This window comes from Gossypium hirsutum, chromosome A01, assembly GCF_007990345.1.
Source record: "Gossypium hirsutum isolate 1008001.06 chromosome A01, Gossypium_hirsutum_v2.1, whole genome shotgun sequence".
Taxonomy (NCBI): domain Eukaryota; kingdom Viridiplantae; phylum Streptophyta; class Magnoliopsida; order Malvales; family Malvaceae; genus Gossypium; species Gossypium hirsutum.
The window spans coordinates 102266638-102291699 of NC_053424.1; the positions used below are offsets into that span (position 1 = coordinate 102266638).

General features: G+C 33.0%; 1 protein-coding gene and 2 long non-coding RNA genes across 5 annotated transcripts in view; 2 read left to right on the forward strand and 1 right to left on the reverse strand.

Annotated features, from left to right (window-relative positions):
* Positions 1–2170: 2170 nt before the first annotated feature.
* LOC107916803 (endoplasmic reticulum metallopeptidase 1) overlaps positions 2171–25062 on the reverse strand; it is a 36166-nt gene continuing 13274 nt past the window's right edge. For 2 of the 3 annotated variants that reach the window (XM_016846175.2, XM_041103062.1), the window contains 8 exons: positions 17484–17534; positions 17232–17356; positions 16625–16849; positions 16095–16255; positions 4078–4241; positions 2689–2771; positions 2528–2613; positions 2171–2387 (listed from right to left, as the gene is read on the reverse strand). In XM_016846175.2, the coding sequence (XP_016701664.1) occupies positions 2244–2387; positions 2528–2613; positions 2689–2771; positions 4078–4241; positions 16095–16255; positions 16625–16849; positions 17232–17356; positions 17484–17534 (1039 nt within the window). In that variant the 3' untranslated portion in view covers positions 2171–2243. The remainder of the gene's footprint in view (positions 2388–2527; positions 2614–2688; positions 2772–4077; positions 4242–16094; positions 16256–16624; positions 16850–17231; positions 17357–17483; positions 17535–25062) is intronic. The other variant, XM_016846176.2, reaches the window with a different exon arrangement.
* On the forward strand, positions 13019–14597 carry LOC121222383 (uncharacterized). Its single transcript, XR_005919653.1, has 2 exons — positions 13019–13253; positions 13362–14597. It is a non-coding gene; the product is annotated as an uncharacterized lncRNA (long non-coding RNA).
* Positions 22803–24710, forward strand: LOC121222391 (uncharacterized). The gene is made up of 3 exons (XR_005919668.1): positions 22803–22929; positions 23030–23106; positions 24096–24710. It is a non-coding gene; the product is annotated as an uncharacterized lncRNA (long non-coding RNA).

The following is a 25062-nucleotide window of genomic DNA, read 5'->3' on the forward strand; positions in this document are numbered from 1 at the left end:
TAAAACATTTGATTAAAAATTGAAATTAAATAAATAAATAAATAAATCAAACAAGATATACATGAAATAGTTTAAAATAATAAAAAAATTTCGAAGTTAAATAGACTAATGATTGAATTGAAATTAAAAGGGAGTTTTGGACTTCAATTATAATAAAATAAATGCAAAAAGGACTAAATTGAAATTTAAACAGAATTTTAGGGACAAATCGAGATGAAACAGAAATAAAGGACTACATTGTAGTGCGCAAAAACGAGACAGGGACCGAATGGGAGAATATCCGAACTTCCCTATGCGCATCGTTCAGAGGGACCCAAATAAAAAAATAAAATTAAACGGGATAAATTTTAAAAGAAAGAAAAAAAAAAGAAATAGGACCATATTATAAATCGTCAAAAAAGCGGAAGGGTCACAAGTGCAAATAGCCCATGTTTTAAAAAACACGTGGATCCTAGCTCTCAGGTCGGGTCAGACGCGGGTCAAAGGCCAAAACGACGTCATTTTGACTTCTGAAATTTCACCCAAAATAGCGTCGTTTTATACCCCTATTTAAGTCACAATCTTCCAAAAAAATTCATTTATGCCTTTAAAATTAAAAAAAAAATCTGAGAACCCTTTTTTCTCTCAACTTCCCTTCGTTGGGCCATTGCCCGGCAAGTGCCCGTCACAACAGCAGTCGGTCATCGGCGGCGGCTCCGTCATTCCCGGCAGCCAAAAAATTTAAAAATATTTATTTGCTCTCCTTTTCCTGTATAACTCCGACTTGGAGTTGAAATCGCCGGAAATAAAGTCAAAATCCCCCCCCCAAAAAAAGAAAAACCCTTCAACTCCTGACGCCCTATGCCCCGGCCTTGGCTGAATCCCCAAGGATTCGACGGCCTCTCAAATCGGAAGAGATGCTGATGGAGGCGTAACGTTTTATTATTTTTTTTATTTTCACTTATTATTTATTTGCTTCAAGAATAAAATCAAAGACAAAATAAAATTGCTACCTTTTGAAACTTGAAACTTTGTTTGTATTTCTTTCTGCGTGTGTGTAAAAGAATACATGGTGGATCTGGCTTTTATAGCCGAATAATATATTAGATCTTGATTTTTCTATATATTTTCAATGTTTCTACTATTTCTGTTGCGCTATTTCTCTACTGTTGCTGTCCTTTTCCATTCTTTTTGCGGGTACTGGTACGCGGTCAATGGAGAGGAGAAAAGGGTTGCCTTTGCCGTTTTGGTGCAATAGTGCCAGTGGCGTCAGGTCTTGGGACGAGGTGCCTCGGGCGACGCGAGAGGAGTGATGCTTAGGATTTTTAGTTTTACTGAAAATAATTTAGGTTATAGGCCATTTGGGCTTTAGGGTTTTGTATTATTTGAGTTTGTAAATTTTGGACTTTCAGGCCTTATAAATGGACTTTGAATTTTAATGGATTTATTATTTTTACTTTTTGTTGGTTTGATTTTTTGTTTGTAGTGGGTCGGACAAAATTGGACTTCTACATTCATATTTGTTTCAACTTGAAGATTCATATCTACTGCAAGAGTCTCATGTTCTAGTATCTTGCACCATCTTAGTTTGTTCTTATTGTTCACTGAAGGTCAGAGGGAGCCTTTGAATCAAAGAAAAGTTGATACCCAAGCAGTTCTCAAGTCAAGGTTAGAGGAGTTTGATCCACGGGTTGAATGGGTGTGTAATATGACAGAATTCATGCGGTCTTTAGTCATTGTAATTGCATCGTTTCCGTGTTCTGCATTATATATAGTTCTAGAGGTTTCATAAATAGCAGCATATTGCATTTTAATGTTGGAGATTCTGTCCTGTGGTTTAACTTGTTTGAACTTGCTGATTTTAGTTGGTTTTTACTAACTTTAAATTTTTTGAATAGAGAATTAAATAAAAGATTCTAGAGCTAGAGCCTCTATTTAGCTACATATTTGTGATAAAATAGTAAACAATACTTTTGAGCTCCCTTTATTCAATTTCAGGTTTTCAGCACTTATTTTAGAGTTGTATTTTGTTATTCTCTCTTTCTCGTGATGGTCTTATATACAAAGATGATATGCAGATTATTAGGAGAAAAAATTATTGAAGTTGCTTTTTAATGTACTTGTGATTCATCTTGATAGTTAATGAATCTGCAATCTCCACTACACTAGATACATGGATTGATTGTTCGACTAATTGTGACATCCATACATTCATTAAAATAGTATCAGAAATTGAACAAAATAATAAAATTTGCTACTAAAAACTAAAAGATATAGGTAGACAAATAACTAGAATAAGCAACCACATCCGCCCAAGCTGGGAAAAGTGCCTTCAACTTCTTTGTTTCATCAACCAAAATTGGGTCAAGCACAGCCACATCCACCCTTAAATCTTCAGAATTGCTAGCCTGCAAGCACATCCCCATCATAAAGAAAGTTATTAGGCATGGAATATAGCAACATCATATACATTCACAATTATTGTATCCATATCATGTTTATATTAATATTACATTAATGTTTTTGTTTAACTGAAATAAAATTATACCTCCAACCAAAAGGTCCAATTCTCATGGCTGGCTCCGGTAAGTCGGCATATGTAGGAAGGTGGGCCGCCTTCGGCAGTTTCCGGACCTGCAACATTTATCCTTGCAAATGAGATTTATGACAAGCAGACTACACCACAGGAAAAACAAGCAATTTCCATACTTGATAGCTTATTGTCAGCAAATGACCAATTGGATAGGGGACCAGTAATGTTAAGGATTGCAACCCAAACCTCCTCTAAGGAGCTGCAAACATAAAAATAAAACTTCAGGAACCTCTGCATCAAGTTTTCTAGTACATGTATCTCAATGTTTAAATACGATTAGACTTTCACATTTTGATTCCCTTGGATTGGTTCAGCTATAACTAAATTTAATGTTAAATACAAGCAATAATTATATATATTTGATTTGATGATTCATTTTAAATATAAATTTCAGAGGTTAAAAATTTAAATTTCATTATATAAAAAAATATACAACAGTTTATTTTTTTGGTCTAATTATAAAATTCGCACATTTAAATATTTAATTTTTTTTTATTAAAAGTGATACTTAAACTATCAATTTATTTTCATTCTACCCAAAAAAATGTATGATATCTAATAAAAATATGATATGTGTCATATTTTTATTGATCGGTATCGTGATTTGGGGTAAAATAAGCTCACTTTACATAATAAAAAAAAATTCAGATACTTAAGTGAAAAATGTGATATAGTTTAAAAGTCAATTTTGAATTTAAACTAACTGAATCAGTTTACAGGTCATAGTAGTTTGTACTGTACTGGTACCGGTTGCACCAGTCGGTATGTACCGTTTCAATCTCAAACTGCTACCAAATAATGAATGTTCCATTTCAGTAAAAATTTCGGTACAATTCGGTGTGTTCCGGTCCATTTCAGTCAATACTGGCTTGTACCAATGTGTTTTGGCTCGTACTAGTTAGTACAAAATTTTGATATTTTAAACTAATTTTTAAATTTTTATCTTAACCATTTTAATTTTTCTATAATTATATTTAAAATTAAAATCTATTAAATTAAATTGTTGAACCTAATTAATAATTTTAAAACTTATATTTATAAATAAATATATTTATATGAATGTAATTGCGATATATTTGCATGTATATATAATATATAATTTATTTTTTATCAAAATAATATATAATTTATTAAAAAACTAAAAAATGATACTATAAATGTATATTAAAAATATTTAAATGTATATATAATTTATCAAACTAAAAATGAGACTATAAATTTATGTATGTGAAAATTATTTAAAAATAACGATAAACCCAAAACGATACACAGAAACATATCAATACCAATATGTACTAGTACCAAGACAAAATGGAATGCCTACTGGTACGGTACTAGCTACCTTGTTACAGACTTAAGAACAAGAACTGACTTTAGCATACTTAATTGCACCAAGTGGATTATTAGGTTTTGATTGAATCAATCTTATCAATTGGGTTAGATTCTTTTTAAAACGAATGTATATGCAAGTCAAAAAGAAACATATGCATAAACTTCAAACTTACCCTAAAGAAAGTTCCAAATAAACTCTTCGAGATCCATCTCTAGACAACATTGGCAGGTTGTTAGTGTGTAGATAAGGAAAATGTGTATATTGCTTCAAAATTGAATCAATTTTTGCAGGGAACTTCAAACTTCTTGAAAGTAAAAAGGGGACCGGAAAAATTGCCTACAAAGAAATAAAACTCCCATTACTCATATTCACATAGATGAAATTATTTGTGTTTTTATATGCAATTAACTTTGGTGAGTACAAATATACAAAGTTGAGTAAGAGGAAACACAAAACACTAATTATGAAAATGTTAAATTCCCATAGGAAATGTTAATGCATGGAGGAGAGCCATAACAAAAAAAGATCTTACACTCAACAATGTAAGGCATTAATTGTTCTCGCAAATAATTTTGATTAGGTTCGAAAAAGAGAACTTGAATTAGAGCTTTAAAATTGAATCTCAATAGAGCTCGAATTGTGTCGATGTAAGACTTAAGGGGCAAAAGCTTATAGTGATTCACACGATTGTGCAAAGAGAAAATCATATGTATAGAGACTTTATGACTAAAGTATGCCCCCTTGAATGATTACCCTTGAATGATTATATTTCTAGGTGGAGTCGACTTTAGGGTCAATGGAACCCATTAGGGAACAACCAAACGTAACATGATCCAATCAACTTAAGAAACTAGTCCTGGAGTTATGATATGTGATGTGACATGATTGTGATTTTTTGAAGTCAACTACTAAAGAACATTTGTAGGTGGCCTCGCCTCTTTATGTTATTTGAGGTTTTGAGTTTATGCCTAGTGAGTTGGTCCTCTTAGCAAGGTGACTTTTGTTGCTTCTTTAGGGGGCAATGTTTATGTATAAAAGTTGTCCCTTCCTCTAGTCAATGAGAGGGTTATAAAATGACTTGTTCTAAACTGAATTTTTTTTTTGGAATGAGGTGTTGAGGTGTTCTTTTCTTCTTTTATGCAAATTGATTAATAGTGAAATATTTTCTTGATACTCAAGCATTTATCTTTATATTTGTTTTGTAGTAGTTGTTCTTGTCACATTTTGTTATCCTAGCATATCATTTGCTTTTAAAGCATTAAAATTTTATTGAGTTCCTATCAGTGTCTTAATAATAGGCTTAGTTATTGTGTCATTTGTTGATGAGTTTATTCTTTTTGAAACCATATTTGAAAAGGCTTTGTCCCTCTATTTATAAATAATGGTTTCTTCCCTTCAAAGGGATCTTTTGCTTCTTTTTTTTCTCTACTATTATTTCTTGTCATTTATGTTATATGATTTTCCAGTGATGTTATCTTTTCATCAAAATCGTGACATTTTTTTTTGTAAATGTTATTTTTCTCTTAATCCTTTACACTTTACTTTATTTGTAGCATGTTTAGTTGTCACTTCACTAAGATTCTGGATTTGTCAACCATATTTTGTAATATTTGATATATTTTTTCAGGTAGTTATGGTAGAAGGCCACTGTTAAGGAGGCAGACATGTCCTATCGAGAGTAATGAGTTTGAGTGTTTTATGTAACAGCCCGATTTTAGGTCTAGTCAAAACAGTGGCTTCAAGACCACAAATTCGACTTAGAAAAATTTGTTTTTATCATATTTTTATGGTCTACAATTTTATTGAATGATTTTTCGAAAATTTTGTTCAAAAATTTTGACGTTTGGGCACTCAATTTAGTCAAAAGGACTAAATTGTAAAAAGTGAAAAAGTTAAATTCTACATGCTAGAGGTGCTATGAAATTTTAAATTGAAGGTCATTAAATGGTAATTAGACCATTGGTTAAGTTGTTAGACAAAAATGGACATGGTTAGGTATGTTTTTAAAATTTTTCATTAAGAGCATTTAGTAATTTGGTAATTAAATGAATTAAAAAGCCAAATTAAAAGCCAATTTTTGTCCATCTTCCTCCCATGGCCGAAATTCACAATGGGAAACCATGGATAGGGTTTTTCAAGCTTCCAAACTTGATTGTAAGTCCGTTCTCGCCCCGTTTTTAATGATTTTTATGTTTTTGAAATCTTTGTAACATGATCTACCTATTTCTACCACTAATTTAAGAAATAACCAAAGTCTAAAATTTCACCCATGATGGATATTTGTGTATTTTGATGTTTAATGGTAGAAAATGTATGTTTGATGTATGATAAACGACTTTTGCTAAGTGATTTTCGATGAAAATGCCTAAAAGGACCTATTTATAAAAAGTTGTAAAAATGGGTGTTAAATAAAAGAAAAATGTCAGCTGCTATAAGCATGTATAAGGTTCAGCTAGGCATGGGTGTTGAAGAAATTGAGTACATTTCATTTTACGAGCCTAGGGACTAAATTATAAAAATGTTAAATTTAGAGGCAAAAATGTAATTTTTGCAATAATATGATTTTGGGCTGATTTGAATAGTATAATGATTAAATAAGTTAAATGTGATATTATAGATCAAGAAAAATGAGGTTCGAAATTAGAACGGGGGAAAAACGAGCATTTGACGGTTAGGTCCTTTCCGCCATTTTTATGTCGAGGTAAGTTCGTATGTTTAATAAGCATTAAATTATATATGTATAAATGGTTAATTGACATAATTGTCGTAAATGCTATATTATTGAAATAAAATGTGAATGTTATTGAGTACGACACTACGGAAATGACCGATAGAGGTTCGATACAGCAAAAGTCCCGGTTGAACCTTAGGAATAGATAGGATATAAATGTCATGACATTAGGGTTACTGAGATTATATGTAAGACCATATTTGGGATATGGCATCTATATGAGATTTCATGTAAGACTCTATCTAGGATATGGCATCGATATGAGATTTCGTATAAGACCATAGCTGGACTATTGGCATCGATACAAGATTACATGTAAAACCATATCTGAGATATGGCATTGGTATGGTGGTATTGTGAGTACAAGATTCCCGAGTATCCTTTAGTATTCCAAGTGATTCAATGAGTAATTTAATGGGTATGCCAAAGAAGAGAAAGAACATGTAAGTATTACGAATTTGTACAGGTATGTACATAAAGTTTATAAGCATTGACTTCATGATATTGTGAGTTCATGGTTTCTATGAGAATGTTTTTGCGAAAGCCTTGTGATTATTGATTTATACTTGTGATGTACGAAATATATGGTAAATTCAGTTGGCGATTATGTAATTGACTTTCGGGCCAAATTGAGTTATGATCTAGCATGTTTGATTCACAGAAATTGTGATTTATCGGATATGAGAAAAAGGAAAGATTTGCATAATTGTCTATTAAATGATTATGAGAAGATATGGGCTTAAATAATTGAAAGATGTTAGAATATATGCTTGAAAAGTGAACACTCATAATTAATATGCATGTTTATTATGAGGTTTGAAATGATTGGTTGATTGTGGTAAACGGTTATAATGGAGAGATTTCGGTTATTAGGCTAATGTCAAGACATGTTAAATTATGCTTGTAAATTGATAGAACAAACAATGTGACTGAATAAGTTATAACTGTGAGTTTTAATGCAATCTATGTTATCTTGTGCTTATATCATTGGATTTGGTAAATGATTGGTAAGAGTTGCTTATTATGTTCATACGAACTTACTAAGCTATATAGCTTACCCCCTTCCTTTCCCATGTTTTATAGTGTCTCCAAGCTAGCTTGGGTTGGAGATCGCCGGAGATCCTATCACACAATCAAGTTATCATTTTGGGTATTGATGAATTCAAGTATTTTGAGTTTATGGCATGTATATGGACTTGGTCATTTTCTTATATGCATCATATGATTTTAGTCAATGTAATGGCTTGTAATCGTCAAAGGCTTGTTTTGCTATTTGGCTATGTAAGTTGGCTTATATTGGCTAACATGGTTGTAAGCCTAAGTATATTCATGTATATGTCAATGTCTATGGTGATATGATCATGGTATGCTTGGTGAATGTGAAATATTTGGAAATGTGATTTATGGCATGATTGTGTAATGTTTGGAATTGTGACCTATTGATAAGTTGAAGAATTTGAGTATAATTTGGTAACTAGATAGTAATTGAATGAGGCCTAATGAATATGAGATTTGTATGGTTGATTTAGGGCTTAATAAATGTATTGAATGTGTTAGACAAAAATATAAGGTTGATATGTTTTAACCATGAATGTGGATGTTTTGGTTGCCTAAGTATGTATTGTTTTGTTCCTTTGAATTGGGGTAAGTGTATGTGTGAATAAGGGTGGCAAAATAGCTTGGTAAATAGCCTTGTTTTTGTCCATACGGGTAGACACACGGGCGTGTGTCTAGGCCGTGTGTGTGTCTAGGCCGTGAGTGACATACGATCAGCCTCATGGGCGTGGGATCCAGCCATGTGTCCCCTGCACTTAAATTGTTGCAAAATAGAATGCTCAACATCGAGCATACGGGTATGAGACATGGGCGTGTGCCATAGTCGTGTGAATTCAATTTGCTCTTGGGTGACAAACAGAAAGTTACACGGGTTAAGGACACGGGCATGTGTGACCACATAGCCTGCCAACATGGGCGTGTCCCAAGCCACACGAACGTGTGACCCCTATTTTAGCAAAAATTCTCAAAGTGTCATAAAATTTTCTAAAATGCTCGATTTAGTCACGAACCGCTTCCTAAGCATGTTATGGACCTCGTATGCTCGTGTTAGGGACAATATGAATGCATGTAACAAATTTTAATTTAGGCAAAAATTTATAACTCAAAAATTTATGTTTGCTTGTATTTAAGTCCGGTAATGCCTCTTACCCTGTTCCGGCGTCAAATACAGGTAAGGGATATTACATTTTATGTTAGAGGAGGAAATGTTTTGTGCTTTGCTTTTAAGGAGGGATTGAAGTCTCTTATTATAGATATATATTTTCTATTTATGGGATGTTCATCAATTTAGCAATTTTATAAAAAATTAAAGAGGATTTTTCTTGTCCCTTTGTCTTTTTAGAGAGGGTTTCATTGACCACTTCACTCTTGGTTTGTCCATGCTTTAGAAAGTTTTAGGGTTGCTCTTGGGTAGTTAATAAGCGCATCCTAGTTTTTTTTTTTTTTGCATTGTTTGGTATTGTAGTGAGAGGAAAGAGCCTTATTATATTAGTAGTTTCAAAAGTTGTATATACTTGCCTCACCAATAAGCATGATGAGTTGGGGTTTTATTATTTTACGAGAAAATTGGATATGTCATCTCCTTTGTACAATAAACCTAATAAATTTCATCAATTGATTAATAAATTTATACAAGTAGAGGCCACTTAGGGGATGATTTTCCCTTTTCCATATATTGGATTATACAAGTGTGACTATTTCATGACGGGTTCAATTTTGATATCAAGGATAAAGGGATATACTACATAATATTATCACAGAAGGTTATGTCAAACTATAATTTCTTGTAGCTTGGGTAGTAGTGTTGATTGCTAGATGTCACTTACTTCTTGTAACATTGGATTTGTTTTAATGTTACTGCCAACGTTGCAGGGTCCTATACGGACACACCCTAGGGTTGAAGTGACTAGAATCCAAAGAAAGTTAGGATTATATTTAACTGTCACATAAGTTAAATTAATTATAGAAATGTTCTTATGATTAGTTTAATTTGATAAATTTAAATATTAAACACGATATATGTACATACTTGAGGTACACACCTAGAGGATACAATTAAAATAATATATTAATTGAATTTCATTAAAATAATATATTAATTGAATTTCATACAAGTTTTAACTAGGTTTATCTTTATCAAAATTGTTAAATAATGATTTAATTTTCAATTGAAGATATTTTTTAAGGAATTATGGAAATTGATAACCTTATGGTAAGGACATCATGTTTTATGGAAGATTCCTTAAATCCCTCAGAGATATTTTATAATATGTGGTTTTGAATAAAAAGGAAGGTTTTATCCCAACTCTATGTTACCCAAAATACTAATTTCACGTGGATGACCATGATCGTTCTTCTTCTAAGTGGATCACGTAAACATTTAGGCGATTTGTTGCAGCTGAGGTTTGCCATTTCGATAGAGGCTTCAAACCTATACTAATGTTGCTCCTTTTTAGATCAATTTTAGGTACATTTTCAATCTTTTTCAACCCAAATTCATTCCTTGTACATGGATTCATGGATTGTGACCACCATAATTACTTTTTCACTATGCCACAGGAAGTACTGATGTTCCAATAGTTGTCTCTTAAGTCTTATATTTATTTTATGTTATTCAATTTCATTAATTCATAATAGTTAGTCTTTAGTTTTTTAGTATTTAGGAGTAGAGTTATTATTAATTGTTTATTTTAATATTAGTAGTCTTATAATAATTAGTTGAATATTCAACTTTATTGAATATTATTTTATCACCATTATCAAGCCATAACATTCCATGTAAACACTTTTTACAAGCATGTAATCCATGTATACTTCCACAAATTTCCCTAATTTCTTTTCAAAAATATGATTTACCAATTGATGATAAGTTGGGCTAACGTTTTTAAGACAAAAAAGCATCACCTTACAAGATCACAACCCTTCTTTATTTATGAAAGTAGTATTTTCTTGGTTTTTAGAGCTAGTAGGATTTCATTGTACTTAGAGAAGGCATCTATAAAGCCTTGTGTCTTGTTGAAGCACCCACAAGTCTAACTATAGAGGGAAGTGGTAAATTGTCTTTGGGACAAGCCTTACGTGAAATCAATGCACATGCTTTATTTCCCATTAAGTTTCTTCATTGTGACTATATAAGACAACTGTTCTTAGTAGGTGACGTCCTTAATGAAACTAGTGGCCAATAGCTTTTGGACTTCCTTTTTGACCGCTTGAACCCTTCAGTCACAAACCTTAACTTTTCTATTGAACAACCATGGCATTAGGGTTAACATTGAGTGAGTGCTGGATAATTGTTAGGTTTACCCTAGGCATCTTTGCTGTTGACCATGCAAACACCTCGATGTTCTCTTAACATTCTTATTAAGAAACCTTTTCTAGCCTCGGGAGAGAGGAAAAAGTTCGAGTTATTCTTTTGGGATTGTTATAGAACAATTGTAAGTTTTTTGTTCATCCTTTTGGTTTTGCATTCAATTGGTTGATTTCTCACTTGACATTAAAGATTTTTAGGTTCATTAGGTTCTTTCCTACAGCACATTCTTACTTTTTAAATGTTTTTGTTCAACTTCTTTCTTGGTTGTTACTTTAGATACTTTTTTTCTGGCCTTGCCATTTCCAACTTCAGTGTAGGCTATGATAATTGGACAAAAATAATTTGGCATTACCTTGTCTTTTATTAGTTAGCTTGTACATATCCCATACCCATGGGTGCAACCTTCATATAGAATGTCACCATAGTCATTTAAATATTTTTCATCAAAGGTCATCCAAAAATGGCATTGCAAGCTGACGACTGATCGACTACCAAGAATTCTATCATGCTGGTGATAGTATTCCCCTATCTCTTATGGTGATTGGCAATGTGATTGAACGCTTTACTTAAATCAATTGGTTAGCAAACCCAAAGATGGGGCTTGCTTTAATTTTTGTTTGAAGAGGCCTATTTTTTGAAAAGTCACCGAGTGTAATACTTTCACCACACTGCCTTGTCAAGCAAAATCTTTTAAACATCATAGTTTGCAATTGTGGTTGTGATTACTTAGAGGTTATTGCGATTATATTCAAACATCATGTTTTTTTTTATTTTCATTAAATTTGACTTCCATATCTTTTTATCACTTAAGATCTCTTTAATGATAATTTTATAAACATTATGCTCCAGAAGTAAGTCTTCCTCATGGTTTACAAAACAACCCATTCTTTGGTGGCACCAACTAACATGTTAATGGTGCATCTGACTGGTATATTATCATGGACTTTATCCTGTCTAGTGTATCTTTTAAAAATTTTGCCTCATCATACTTTCTTTGTTGGGGCAAATTTCCAATCAACTATCTAGCTTGTCCTCGCCTAACAACCTCTTCAATGGCATCTATGAGGTAAACACATTCTTTTTTATGGTCAACGTGACCATGGAATCAACATTTGTTCAAGCGATGATGACTTTATTGGCGGAGATCCTAAGATCTTTCTTATAACACCCCAAATTTCTAATACAATAAATGGTACTATTCTAATACTCATCATAGTGAAATTCTGAAGAGAATTTGAAAAAAAATTATAAATGAAGTATTAAAGAATTATTTTGATTGTTATAAGAGGAAATTTGAGAGAATGATTGTGAATATGAGATGTTTGTATCAAATGACCAAATTGTAAATTTAGAAAAGTTAAGGATGAAAGTGTAATATGATCAAATTAAAGAAATAAAAATTAATAAAGATTGTAAAGCATAAGGATGACTTGAACTGAGTATTAATTTGATGGAAGTCACTTCAGGATTAAATTGTAAATATTGTAAAATTCAAGGAACTAAAATGAAAATAGCCCAACAATAAAGAAATTAGTTAAAAACGCACCAATGAAGTGCTATACGATCAAATTAGTAAGCGATTGCAATGAATGATTATCTTTGGGGCTGAATTGAATGAAAATGAAAGTTAGAAACTAAATCCTAAATTTTTCATTTTATTGAGAAATGTCCTAAATGCAAATTATGCATAGATAATTCATAATCAAGGTTGATAAGTATAAAATATGAAAATTTTGAGTCATTAAGTGCCTTGATCAAATTTAAACAAAGTGATGAGCAAAATAGGGTTCAAAATGCAATTTTTCCACATGAAGGGTGTTTTAATCATTTTACATGAATTTTATATCGGAAATATTATAATTTGAGATATTGAATTATTGAGAATAACTTTGGAGTCATTGGATTGAATTTTTGCATGGTGATTAAATGTGGACCACGCATTTAATTTAATGGGATTTGACTTTCGCTTTGACCAAATTTAAGTATTTTAAATAGAAAAATAAAAGGAGAAACCCCATCTTCTTACCCATGACCGGCTGCTTCTTTTTGAGAAGGGAAAGTCTTTCATTTTTTGTACTTTTTTCATTCCTCATCAAATTTAATCATAAGGTCAAATTAGGATTTCTTAGTAATATCAAGTAGGAAACCAATTTCTAAGTTCATTTTCATCTACCATCTCATTTCTCAAAACTTAGAGTTTATGAGTTTAGTGAGATAAAGCCATGACTAGAGGGAGAAAACTCCAAGAAAGGTAAGAAAGTGGATTTCCACCATCTCCATATTCTATAGTTGGAATTTTAGCATAAGAAAGTTGTCTGGAAGGGTGTGTATTAATGTTTTGTTTATATTTTGTGTTAAGAAATGTTGGATGGATGGAGAGGGTAATTTTTAGTGAATAATTGGATGGATTGAAGTGTTGAGAAAGCATGAGGAAGCCTTGTGGTGAAACTTTTACTACGAATGAGGTAAGTACTTTGCATTCTCTTAACTTCCCCTCAATAAAATAATTAAGGAAGTTGTTAAAATGATGTAATAAAGTATATAATGACTATGTATGTTTAAAATGTGATTGAGAATATATGAGAAAAATAATAGTTTAACAAGTTGTGATAATTAGAAGGAACATGTTGGAATATATGAATTTGGCTTAATGGCATTAAAATTTGGGTTAGGAGTGTCAAAAGAATTATTGCTATACCATAATGTAGAGAAATGTGGATTATTGCTAAAATGAACTAAAGGTTGAATTTTTTTTATAAAAAATCTTAATGAGTGAGAATGAGGAAGTCAAAAAAGTGCATGGTGTTTATATATGAATGTGGAAATTATTGATGAGAGCATTAAGTGCTTGAATAGCTTATAAATTGAATACGTGAGATTTAAATGTAAGATAATGAATGGATGCTCAAAGAGTTTCAATTATGTGATTTGGATATATGCTTTATATAGTAGAACATTATATATCTCTATGTGAGAACCATGCTTTATGAGGTAACATGCTATTTGGAAATGGCATAAGTGATTAATATGTGTAATGCCTTAATAAATTTAGTAATTAGTGAGGATACAATTAATTGTAACATGGCAAATAATGCACTTTAAAAGTAAGAAAGACAAAATAGGTAAGCACCCTTATATATTGGAAATAAATGAAAAATAAATCTCAAGGGCCTTGAGTACTAATGTTGTGCTACAAAGAAATACAGAATGAAATGTCCTTAACATATGGTTTTAAGTGAACTCATGCATAAAACTTATAAAAGAGTCAAGCAACTAAGATTAAGACAATTTAGGATAATCTACGAGTACTTATTAAGCTCTCGAGCTTAACGCGTTAGTGGTTTAGCATAGGTGAAAATTGTTCTATGAAGATTGAACTAGTGACTTGGAGATATTACATCACCACTTGAAGAAAAGACTTGTGATGTTGTCTTAGAATTTGTAGTAAAATGACATGTAATAAAGACTTAGTCCCTTATAAAGAGTTGTAATTATTTATTTTATGTCGATAAAGGGCAATGTTTTTTAATTCAATGACTGTTGAGCATCTTCTTAAGAATGCGAGTTCTATGTTGAATGATGGTTTTAAATCCCATTTAAATGTGTTCTAAATTATTCAAAACTTATTGGTATGTTTTGAGAATGTTTGGAATAATTTGTAGTGTTTCCGGGTTATACTGAGGGTGATGTTGCAACCTCATCTTGCAATGTCAAAATATTCACCTATGACGTTGTGACCTCATCTACATCATGCTTTTTATAAACAGTAAGTGACATCGCGACATGATGTCCCATGTCGTGACCTCGCACATTGTTCTAGCATTTTGCACCACTTTGCTCCACTACATTGTTTTGATCCATTTTGGCTTCTAAGGGCTCATTTTTTACCCCGGGCACTTCCGATTACCCATTACAATTTTTTAAATGGTTTTAAGATGATTTTAGTGCCTTCAATAATGATTTTTTTATCTTATTTCTATAATTTTATTTAAATTTTTCAAGGTTTATAAAACTCTTCTCTTTTTCAACTCGAATGACTTCGATTTGAGTTGAAGATCTACGAACATTTGTTTTATGATTTTGACATGACTCTATATGTACATTATGACTTGATATGATTTCTAATCATATTTGAATCTTTCTAAACTTTGTCAATTTGATTCAAAGTACATTAATTTATTGAGAAATTGACTTTTATACAAAAAGAAATGGATTAAGCATGCAAGTGTCACCATAACATCTCATATTTGTTCTAATTGTCAAGATGAGTAAGGGGTGTTCTACTCCGGTGACATTGCTCAATATATGCACCTGATAAGAATTAAGCGGCATATAACTAATGAATCTATTATAAGGCACTCCTTCTTACCATCTCCCGATATCGCCTCTTCTATTGTTCATAACATAATGTCCTAGTGAATGGTGTGGAAAAGGTTATCCCCTATGTTTACATTGAGGTGTGAGTTTGTCCATTGGTCCATTTGGTGACCTCTTTTCAACCCTTCAATTCTCTTGATCATAGATTCCGAGATTGGTGTCCTGTCACCAGTTATACAACGTCCGCACATCTAGATGGCCTCTCGCCCTATCCTAAGTTCCTTTATTACTCGAATGTTTGTCGCATTGATTATTGTTGTCGCTAGAGTTGTTCTTGGAGGAGCTTAAGTTGTTCTTGCAATTTCGTATAGCGCTGAGTCGTAAGAGTATTGTTCTAAACTTAAGTGAGGCCAACTAGGCAGATTGTGCATAGGTAGCCTCGCCTTTGTGTTATTCGAGGTGAGGAGTGTGTGCCTGGCGATGGTGAGATGGCTTTTGCTGCTTCTACAAGGGCGGAATATTCATGTATAACAAATTGAATTCGAGCGTCAAATTTTGAATCAAATTCTAGCTTCTTAGAGTTTGAACTAAAGCACAACTCAATAACACCCCTACTCACACTCAACCCTAATGGAAGCAGCATTTGCGAGTATATATACATCCAGGTTTTAAAGGGGATCGAACTCAATTTTTCTCTTTCTAATCCACATATTATTGCAGCTTATGTAAATTTTGTAAGAGTGTCTTGGCATGCATGATAGTAAATATTACATACCATGAAAGTACGTTGGCTAGACATGTTAGCGGTTTCGAAAGAAAACTCTGGACCAATGTGCAACTCCTTCGCAACTTCAGGTGCATGTTTCAAAAGAAACAGTATAGAATTGGAGTCCACCACGGCCACGTCATAACTTGAATCAACAATCTGATTTGCATCTGTCAAGCCGACAAACAAAACAGTAATTTTATTTTTTAAATTGCACTACCACCATTACAACTTCTCGACAGAGGAGAAACTATTACTGCGAATTGACCCTTGAAAATCTCTAAGCTGTTAATAAAACAGTTGGCCTTCACTAGAAAAACACTCAGAATTCGGTTTAATCCTTTCAGATTTTTTGAGCAACTCAAATCATTAAATAAGGCAAGTTTGAGTCGCTTAATATTTGAGAATTTAATACTTGAATTTTTTTAATCTTTAGAATGAAAAACAAAACGGGAATTAAAGTCATGTTTGAAGACGGCAGCAAACTCAAGCATGTTTCAGCGAGGCTTTTTGACTAGGAACTGCAGTTTTAGAAATACCTGCAGTGAGAAATGAATGCTGGAGAATAACTCTCTTAGGTGCATCTGTACTATATGGAAAGAACTGCGATGACAGAGCCCAAGCAATCACACCAAGATGTAGCAAGAACTGCAAGATGGATGACCTGGCTAACCAATTGCCGCAAATAGATATTAGGGGGCCTAGACTCCATCCCGTAGCGATACCAACTGTGGCTGCTATGGCAATATCAGGAATGTAAAACCCTGCAGTAATAAAACAAAAGATCTTTGGATTTTCCGTTGTGGGGATTTATGAATACAACTATAGTAAAGCCCTATACAGTATAATAAAATGTTTGTCACCAAAATAAATAAAAAAGAACATAATATTGTGATCTAGTGCTACTCGGATTCCGTAAGAGTAGTGGATATGAGTCTGAATAAGAAATATTTCTTCGTAACTACATATGCTGGAATCAAATTTCAAAAATAAAAATAAAAAAATAATTTGTAGCCACTTGGACAAAAGCAGCAAGCATATGAGGAAAATTCCCATTAAGCCAAGTCCTTCTGTCAGATCCATACAAATCTTGTGGAAGCGAAATTATCTATGAACTATGAAGTATCAACGTCCAGAAAAACTAACCGTAAGGAGGTGGAAGAGAACCCATCATACCAATCTTCTCAATAAAAAATTGAACAAGAGCCCCACCAAAATAGACAGAGTGTGTAAGGCATGGAATTAGAGGAATCACATAAAAAACTGTTGACCTAAAATAAAGAAACAAAGTTATCAATCAGTATACAGTTTTTACTACTATCTTGATACTGTTTTGTGGAACAACATAGGAATTTATGACTAAAGGAAAAAAGTATATAAATGCAAGAGGAAATTTACTTCCAAACAAGAGAAGAACCTTGAGCTGTAAAATATGTTTCAAACCTCCATCTGCAGAACTCAAAGATCAGGTATCACATCATATTATACTGAAAGTCATTAGGCCAGAGGTTAACTTAACCCTATTGAGCAATTTTCATGTGAAAACTTAATAAGATTAATTGTTCATCCCTTGAATACTGCCTTTTTACTTGCCATAATACCAAAACTTATTTATGTTCCCATTCCTTGTTAAAACCCCTTCCAAACAAATGGCTGACTAACAAGTTGTTCTGAGATTTGGTTTTGATTGTATGATTTATTCTTTTCCTTGATTTTTGTAAGTCATTAATAAGTACGTGAAACCAAAATACATTGCCTGATACAATGACGGAAATAAAAGAAAGCGAGAAAGGGAAGGGGTACTTGTTGCGAGATGGCCATTCATGCAACAGCTCGCACATTTGGCGGACATCATTGGTGCGAGTTATCTGACGAACAAGCTATTTGGCAGACTGTCCATTGGCGAACTGTCAAGCAGACAGCCATTGGTGGACTGTCCAAATGTGAATAAGACTCACGGATATACAAGGTGTAAATTGTTGTGCGGATTGGCATGCTTGCCTTGATGCTGCTGACTATCCCAAAACTTTTGATATAAGCTAACAAGTTGTCTACTTGTTTAGAAAAGCTGTCATATTATTTTATTTATCTTTATTTTGATAGGATAATTTAAGCGTTGCTAATTAGACAAAAATCAGTCAATGAATAATCTCATGTACCTAGACTTGCCAACTTATTAGTAATTTTTTTTATTGATTTAAGGCTATCCTTTGTATGTAAACTATTGTAATTAAAACAGAAAAACATAACAAGTCACATTTGATTGCTAAACCTTGGTTTGTCTTTCCTTTCTTCCTTACAAAGAAAAACCAACAATTGGTATCTAGAGTCAATCATCTTTAACAGCCATTTTTATTTTTATTTTTTGTTATTGTAAAAATGTTTTCAACTAATTTTACACCTCTACTACCACCAATTCTTAATGGTGAAAACTACCATATTTGGGTAGTTAAGATGAAGACCTACCTACAAGCTTACGACTTATGGGAGGTTGTAAATGCAAATGTCAAGCCACCATCATTGAGAGCCAATTGTCGAGTCACCACCATTGAGAGCCAATCAAACAATAGAACAGATCATGCAATATAGTGATGATCGTGTTAAGAAGTTTAAAGCAATGTTGTGTCTTCAGAATGGTGTTTTTGATGTGATCTTCACTAGGATTATAGCCTGTGAGACTCCAAAGCAAGTTTAGGATAAGCTGAAAAAAGAGTTTCAAGGTACAGAGAAGACAAGGCAGCAGTAAGTTATCAACTTGAGGAGGGATTTTGAGAACCTGAACATGAAAGAGTCTAAGACTATCAAGTAAGATTCTGACAAAATCATGGTTGTTATAAACAACATCAAATTGCTTGGAGATCAGTTTACTAATAGCAGGGTAGTTAAGAAAGTCATCACAACACTTCCAAAGAGGTATGCGTCAAAAGTATTCTCTCTTGAAGACTCGAGATATTTGTCTATGATTTCTCTATCAGAGCAACAAGGCAAGAGGAGCATGTTGAGTGAGCCTTTTAAGCTAGAAATAGGGAAAGTCCGCGCTCCTCGAATTACAAAGAAAAGAATGGTTGAACAGACAAGAAAGAAAAGCCAAGAAGAGATGGTGGAAAAAAGAAGAATTAACCATGCTCTCACTATAAAAATACCACTGCTTTATAAAAGTATTGCAGGATCAGACTAGACATAATGCAGAGCTCGCAAGCAGCTTGGCCTAATGGAAAAAGTATGCAAGAACAAAGTGCGAGCACAACAGCAGTAGCCGCAGCAGCATACTACTCAGGCTCAAACTGCTGATGGGAATCATGCTCAAGAGGAGCAAGTGTTCGCAGCTTCATGTTTTGTATCAAGAAGTAGTCATAAAGGGTTGGTTGATAGATGGTGGATGTACTAATCACATGACTTCGAATGAAAGCATCTTCAAAAATATTAACAAAAATTGCATTTTAAAAGTGAGGTTTGGAAATGGCAAACTCAATCAAGCTAAGGGCAAAGGTGATGTGTTGATCAATATGGCATCAGGTACTTAAGTAATTTCAGATGTTATTTTAGTACTTGAAATAGATCATAATCTCCTTAGCCTTGGTCAATTTCTTTAGAAGAAATACTTTGTTATTTTTAAAGATAGTGGTTGTACCATATTTGATTCATTGAAATAGGAAGTTGTGATAGTTTCAATGAAAGACAAAAGCTTTGTGTTGGATTGGAACTTGATAACCTTGAATGCCTATACCAGTTCAGTTGGTGAAACAAATCTTTAGCACAAAAGATTGGGATAATTGAAGTGTAAGTCTCTTAATCAATTGTGCAAGACAAATTTAGTTGAGAAGATGACCAAAATTGAAGAGCAAAGTGGCGTCTACGAAGTCTATCAACTTGGGAAGCAGGCAAGGCTTCCATTCCAACAAATAAAGCCTGGTGTGACAATGAAAAACTACATTTGGTCCATTCTGATGTATGCAAACCCATGAAGACACCTTTTTTAAATGACAGTAGATACTTCATTCTGTTTATTAAAGGCTACATGAGGTATTGCTGAGTCTATTTTTTGAAACAAAAAGCTGACGTAGCTGAAAATTCTGAAAGTTTAAAGTACAGGTTGAAAATCAGACAAACAACAAATTGAAGATGATCAGGTCTGATAATGGAACCGAGTACACTTCAAACAAGTTCGAAAGCTACTGTGAAAAAGTTGGGATCCATCATCAACTCACCAATATTTACACTCTGCAGTAAAATAAAGTGTGTCAGAGAAAAAAAGGATCATGATGGACATGGCGAGATGTCTGTTGTTTGAAAGAAGCTGCCAAATGAATTTTGGGCCAAGGCAATAAACACTTTAGTCTATCTGTTGAACGTATTGTTAACCAATGCTGTGAAAGAGAAGACTCCATTTGAAGCTTGGTTCAGGTACAAACTTCAATCTCTCAATTAAAAGCATTTGGTTGTTGTTGAGAATCTTTGATTTAGTTGACAGCATTGAATAGCTAATCTTTAGGGTTTATAACTGATTTTTAGAGATTCTAATTAGATATATTCTTTCCTTTCATAATTCAATACTTCATATATATATATGTACATATTTATGAGAAATATATAGTTTTTGAATGAATTTTTCCTCAATATATTAGAGTATTCATCTCTAATTTCATCATGCTATCAGATTTTTTATCCATTTTTTGGGTTTTTCTTTTTCGATTTTCGAAGTTTTGTTCCAAAAACCCTAAAAATAAAAATTTTGCATTTTTCACCCTAGCCTTTATTTCTCTCTTACCGCCCCACCATTAGAACAATTTAGTTCCGGTAGAGACTTTGGTTCAAGAAAAGACTAGTGATGGTTGTTGGATAGGCTTGATTTAAGGACATTCACTAGAAAAGACAACAAAGAAGATACCATCATACAATCTACTCTGTGCCTTGACTCTTCACTATCAGGTGATTCTTCTTTTCCTGAATCTGCTATTGATTTAGAATTACCAATAGCCCAACGAAAAGGTATTAGAACTTGCACTTTACATCCTATCTCTAATTTTGTCTCTTATGATTCCTTATCCCCATCCTACGGAGCTTTTGTTTTGTCCTTATTCTCTATGTCTGTTCCATAGGGTTGGAGAGAAGCTATCACTAATCCAAGATGGAAAAAGGATATAATAAAATAAATGCAAGCTTTACCAAAAAAATGAAACGTGGGAATTGGTTAATCCTCCTGAGGGGCAAAAAATGGTTGGCTAAAAATGGGTGTTTAGTATCAAGTATAAGGTTGATGATTCAATTGAAAGACTTAAAGTTAAATTAGTAACGTAAGGATTCACTTAGAAATATAGAGTGGATTATCAAGAAACATTTGCTCTGGTTGCTAAATTGAACACAATTAGAATCATTTTATCATGTGTAGTAAATCTTGATTGGAACTTACAACAGTTTGATGTAAAGGATGTCTTCTTACATGGAAACCTAGGAGAAGAAGTGTATATGAAAGTTCCTCCAAGATTTGAGGATAAAGATACTCAAAGGAAGGTGTGTAGACTGAAAAAGATCCTATTTGGAATAAACAATCTCTTAGAGCTTGTTTGTCAAAAAAAAAATCTCCCAGAGCCTGGTTTGACAAATTTAGTAAGGTCATGATGTCATTTGACTATCAAAAAAATAATGCTGATCATATCTTCTTTATAAAACATCACAAGGGTAAGATTATTTTTCTTATAGTTTATGTTGATGACGCAATTATGAAAGGAAATGATAGAGAAGAAATGGTCTGGCTTAAGAAACAATTGGCTTAAGAATTTGAAATCAAATATATTTCCTCGGAATAGAAGTGGCCAGATGGAAAGAGAGAATATTTATTTCCCAAAGAAAATATGTCTTAGATCTTCTGATAGAGATAGACATGTTGGGTTGCAAACCAGTAGAATCACCTATTAAGAGTAATCATAAGTTACAAGCATGGATTGGTGAAATGGTCGATAAAGTGAAAGATCAAAGACTCGTTAGACGATTGATTTAATTCGCTCATACTCGACCTGATATAGCCTATGCAATTAGTTTGGTAAGCCAATTTATGCATGATCCTCGCGAAGCCCGTATGCAGACAGTACTGCAAATTTTGTGCTATTTGAAGTTTGTACCAGGCAAAGGCATACTCTTCTCCAAAAATAGTCATCTCAAGATAGAAGTATATACAGATGCAAATTAGGTTGGCTCTCTAAATGACAGAAGGTGTAATACCCTAATTTTCTTGTGTTTAGATTGTTAAAGTTTGTCAACTAATTTGATTTACTGTGTTGGTTAAGTGCCTTGCAAGTCTGATCTAAGTCCTAAGTTCAATTCTCATGTTTTGAGATTTTATTATTTAATTTTGAATTATGCCCAATTTGAGTATTTGGGCTTATCTTTTAATTTCATTAATTTGTTGATAAGGGAATTAATTTGGCTTAGTGGTTCAGCTTCTGTAAACTCTTTGGTCTTGTGTTCGAGCCCTTATGTAAGAAAAATGAAGTTATTTTTGTTAATTCTTGGTTGTGTTGCATTGGTGGAGGAGTTTGGATATAATTGGTATTCTAGGGGAGTGTCTTTAGGGATGTGTATCTGATTTGGTGGGTAGTTGTGGGTAAGTGTTATTTGATTTTAGATTTTATTTTTCAAATTTTATCCAAAATATTCCAGAAAAAAAAATTGCTCCCTTTTTCCTTTTGCCCCAAGCTCCTTTTCACATTATTTTTGTTTCATTTCTCCTCTTATTCTCATTTTTCTTTTCTTTCCTTGCTTCTTATTCTTGAAATTTTATTCTTGTGTTCTATCATCTCTATTGCTCTACGTTTCGTCATGTCGCTATTCTGTCGATTGATTTTGTGTAAGTGTTCTTTACTGAGTTGTTATAAAAGACTTTGGGTTTTTGATTTGGGATTTTCTTTGTGATGGGTTTATATTAATGATGAAATCTTTCATTCTAGGAGAGGAACGTGTGGCGTTAGACGAACCTCCAACGAATTAAGTCTTCTTATTAGTTTGGGTTTCTGTTATTCTCATGGTAAATATGCGTATATGGAATTTGGGGCTCTTTTCCCTTAAGAAAAGATTGGATTTAATTGGATTTAGTGTAACTAAATCAAAGTTGTAATTGTTGTGTTTTGGTGTCGTTTTTAGGATTCAAAGTACTCATTTGAGTAGTGAATCAAAATTAGTACTAGGTAATTATTGTTTGAAACTTGAGAAAATTGCAAAAAAAGGAATGTTTTTTAAACTATCCAGCACCACACGACTGTGTGGTAGGTCGTGTGAGCACACGGCTGTGTGGATTACACGGGCTAGCTTATTGGGTCGTGTAAGCCTTTTGGGCCAATTTTAAGGCCCAATTAGGGGCCAAATAAGGGACTTGAAAATTGAGTCCGTGAGTATCATGTAGGCCCAAAAAAGCATAAGTTTTAGTACGTATATACGCAAGGGTCAGCCTAGGAAATATGTTAACTAAGTTTGATTGTATATAAACTATATGTTATATTGTGTTCTCTATAAGAAAAGATGTGTATGCATGACGTAGGACTTATGATATATGTATATATGATATTATAACCATGTTTATGTTTATGTTTATGTTTTGGGGTAAAATGTGACATGATAGAGGAAGTGCTATATGGCGATTTTTACTGCAACTGCAAAACTTCTGTTTGGCAGCTTAGCTGCGTATTTATCAGTGGCATACCGCAACATATAAGTGTGATTAGATGGATGGACTTTTGTAGTCTTATTTTGTGTGGTTGGTTGGACGAAGATGATGTATAACAAATGGGGGTAGTATATGATATGATATGATACGATATGAGTTATGATAAGATAAGATATTAAATGTGCTATGACATGATATGAAATATGATATGATAAAAATATGATATAAGATATGCTCCGTAATGAAATCTGGTAAGCTTTGTTACAGTCTGATATATGTATATAACTATCACGATACATGAGCCAAATCACACACTGGGCGTTAAGATCACACGTTTGTTTGTTTTGTTTTAGGTGATTCTCAGACTTAAGTTGGGCGGTGACTCTGGAGCTCGGATTTCACTCTTTCGATTTAAGTATACATTGGACTCCTATTTGTTTATATGGACTGTTTTGGATTTTCAGACATTTTAAATTTTGTTTGGAACATTAAAAATTATTTTAGTATTTTTTTTTACAAAAGTTCTTAACTTTTATTGACGCTTAACTCAAGACAATTAAAAATGAACCACGGTTATAAAATCAGTTTACAATAATGTTTTTCGTTGCTAGTTTAATCGTAATTTGCTTTAAGTGTTTTATTTTACAAACGAATTAAGTAAAATAAATATGTTTTAGTAAAATTAACAAAGATGGTTTTCTTCAATGTACTCACGAATTTTCGAAAATAGAACGTCATCAACAGGTTAATTAAACATGTTTTCTTTTGAGGTAAAGACTTCTGTCAAAATGAGGAAATTTTGTTTTCACGAGTAATGCAACCTCCATAATCCAACCGTAATGTTCAGGTCGGGTTTGGGGTGTTATAGAAAATCTACAACCGGTTATTGTACTCTTGTGGGAGGAAACTTAATCACTTGGAGGAGCAAGAAGCAAAGTGTTGCTACTCAATCAAGTGCAGAGGCTGAATATAAGGTCATGGCTCAAGGTGTTTGTGAGATTTTACAGCTGCAAAAGATATTGGAAGAGCTAAAGTTATTGAATGAAAATAGATTAACTCTTTACTGTGACAACAAAGCGACCATCAACATAGCTCAAAATCTAGTGCAGCATGATAGGACCAATCACATCGAAATGGATCGCCTTTTTATCAAGGAAAAATTAGCTAGTGATGTCTTAAATCTATCTTATCTAGCATCCAAAAAATAGTTGGTTGATGTTTTTACTAAAGGGCTTAGCTATAAGACTTGTCATAATCTTCTTTGCAAGTTGGGCATGCAAGACATCTCTACTCTAACTTGAGGGGGAGTGTTGAGAATCT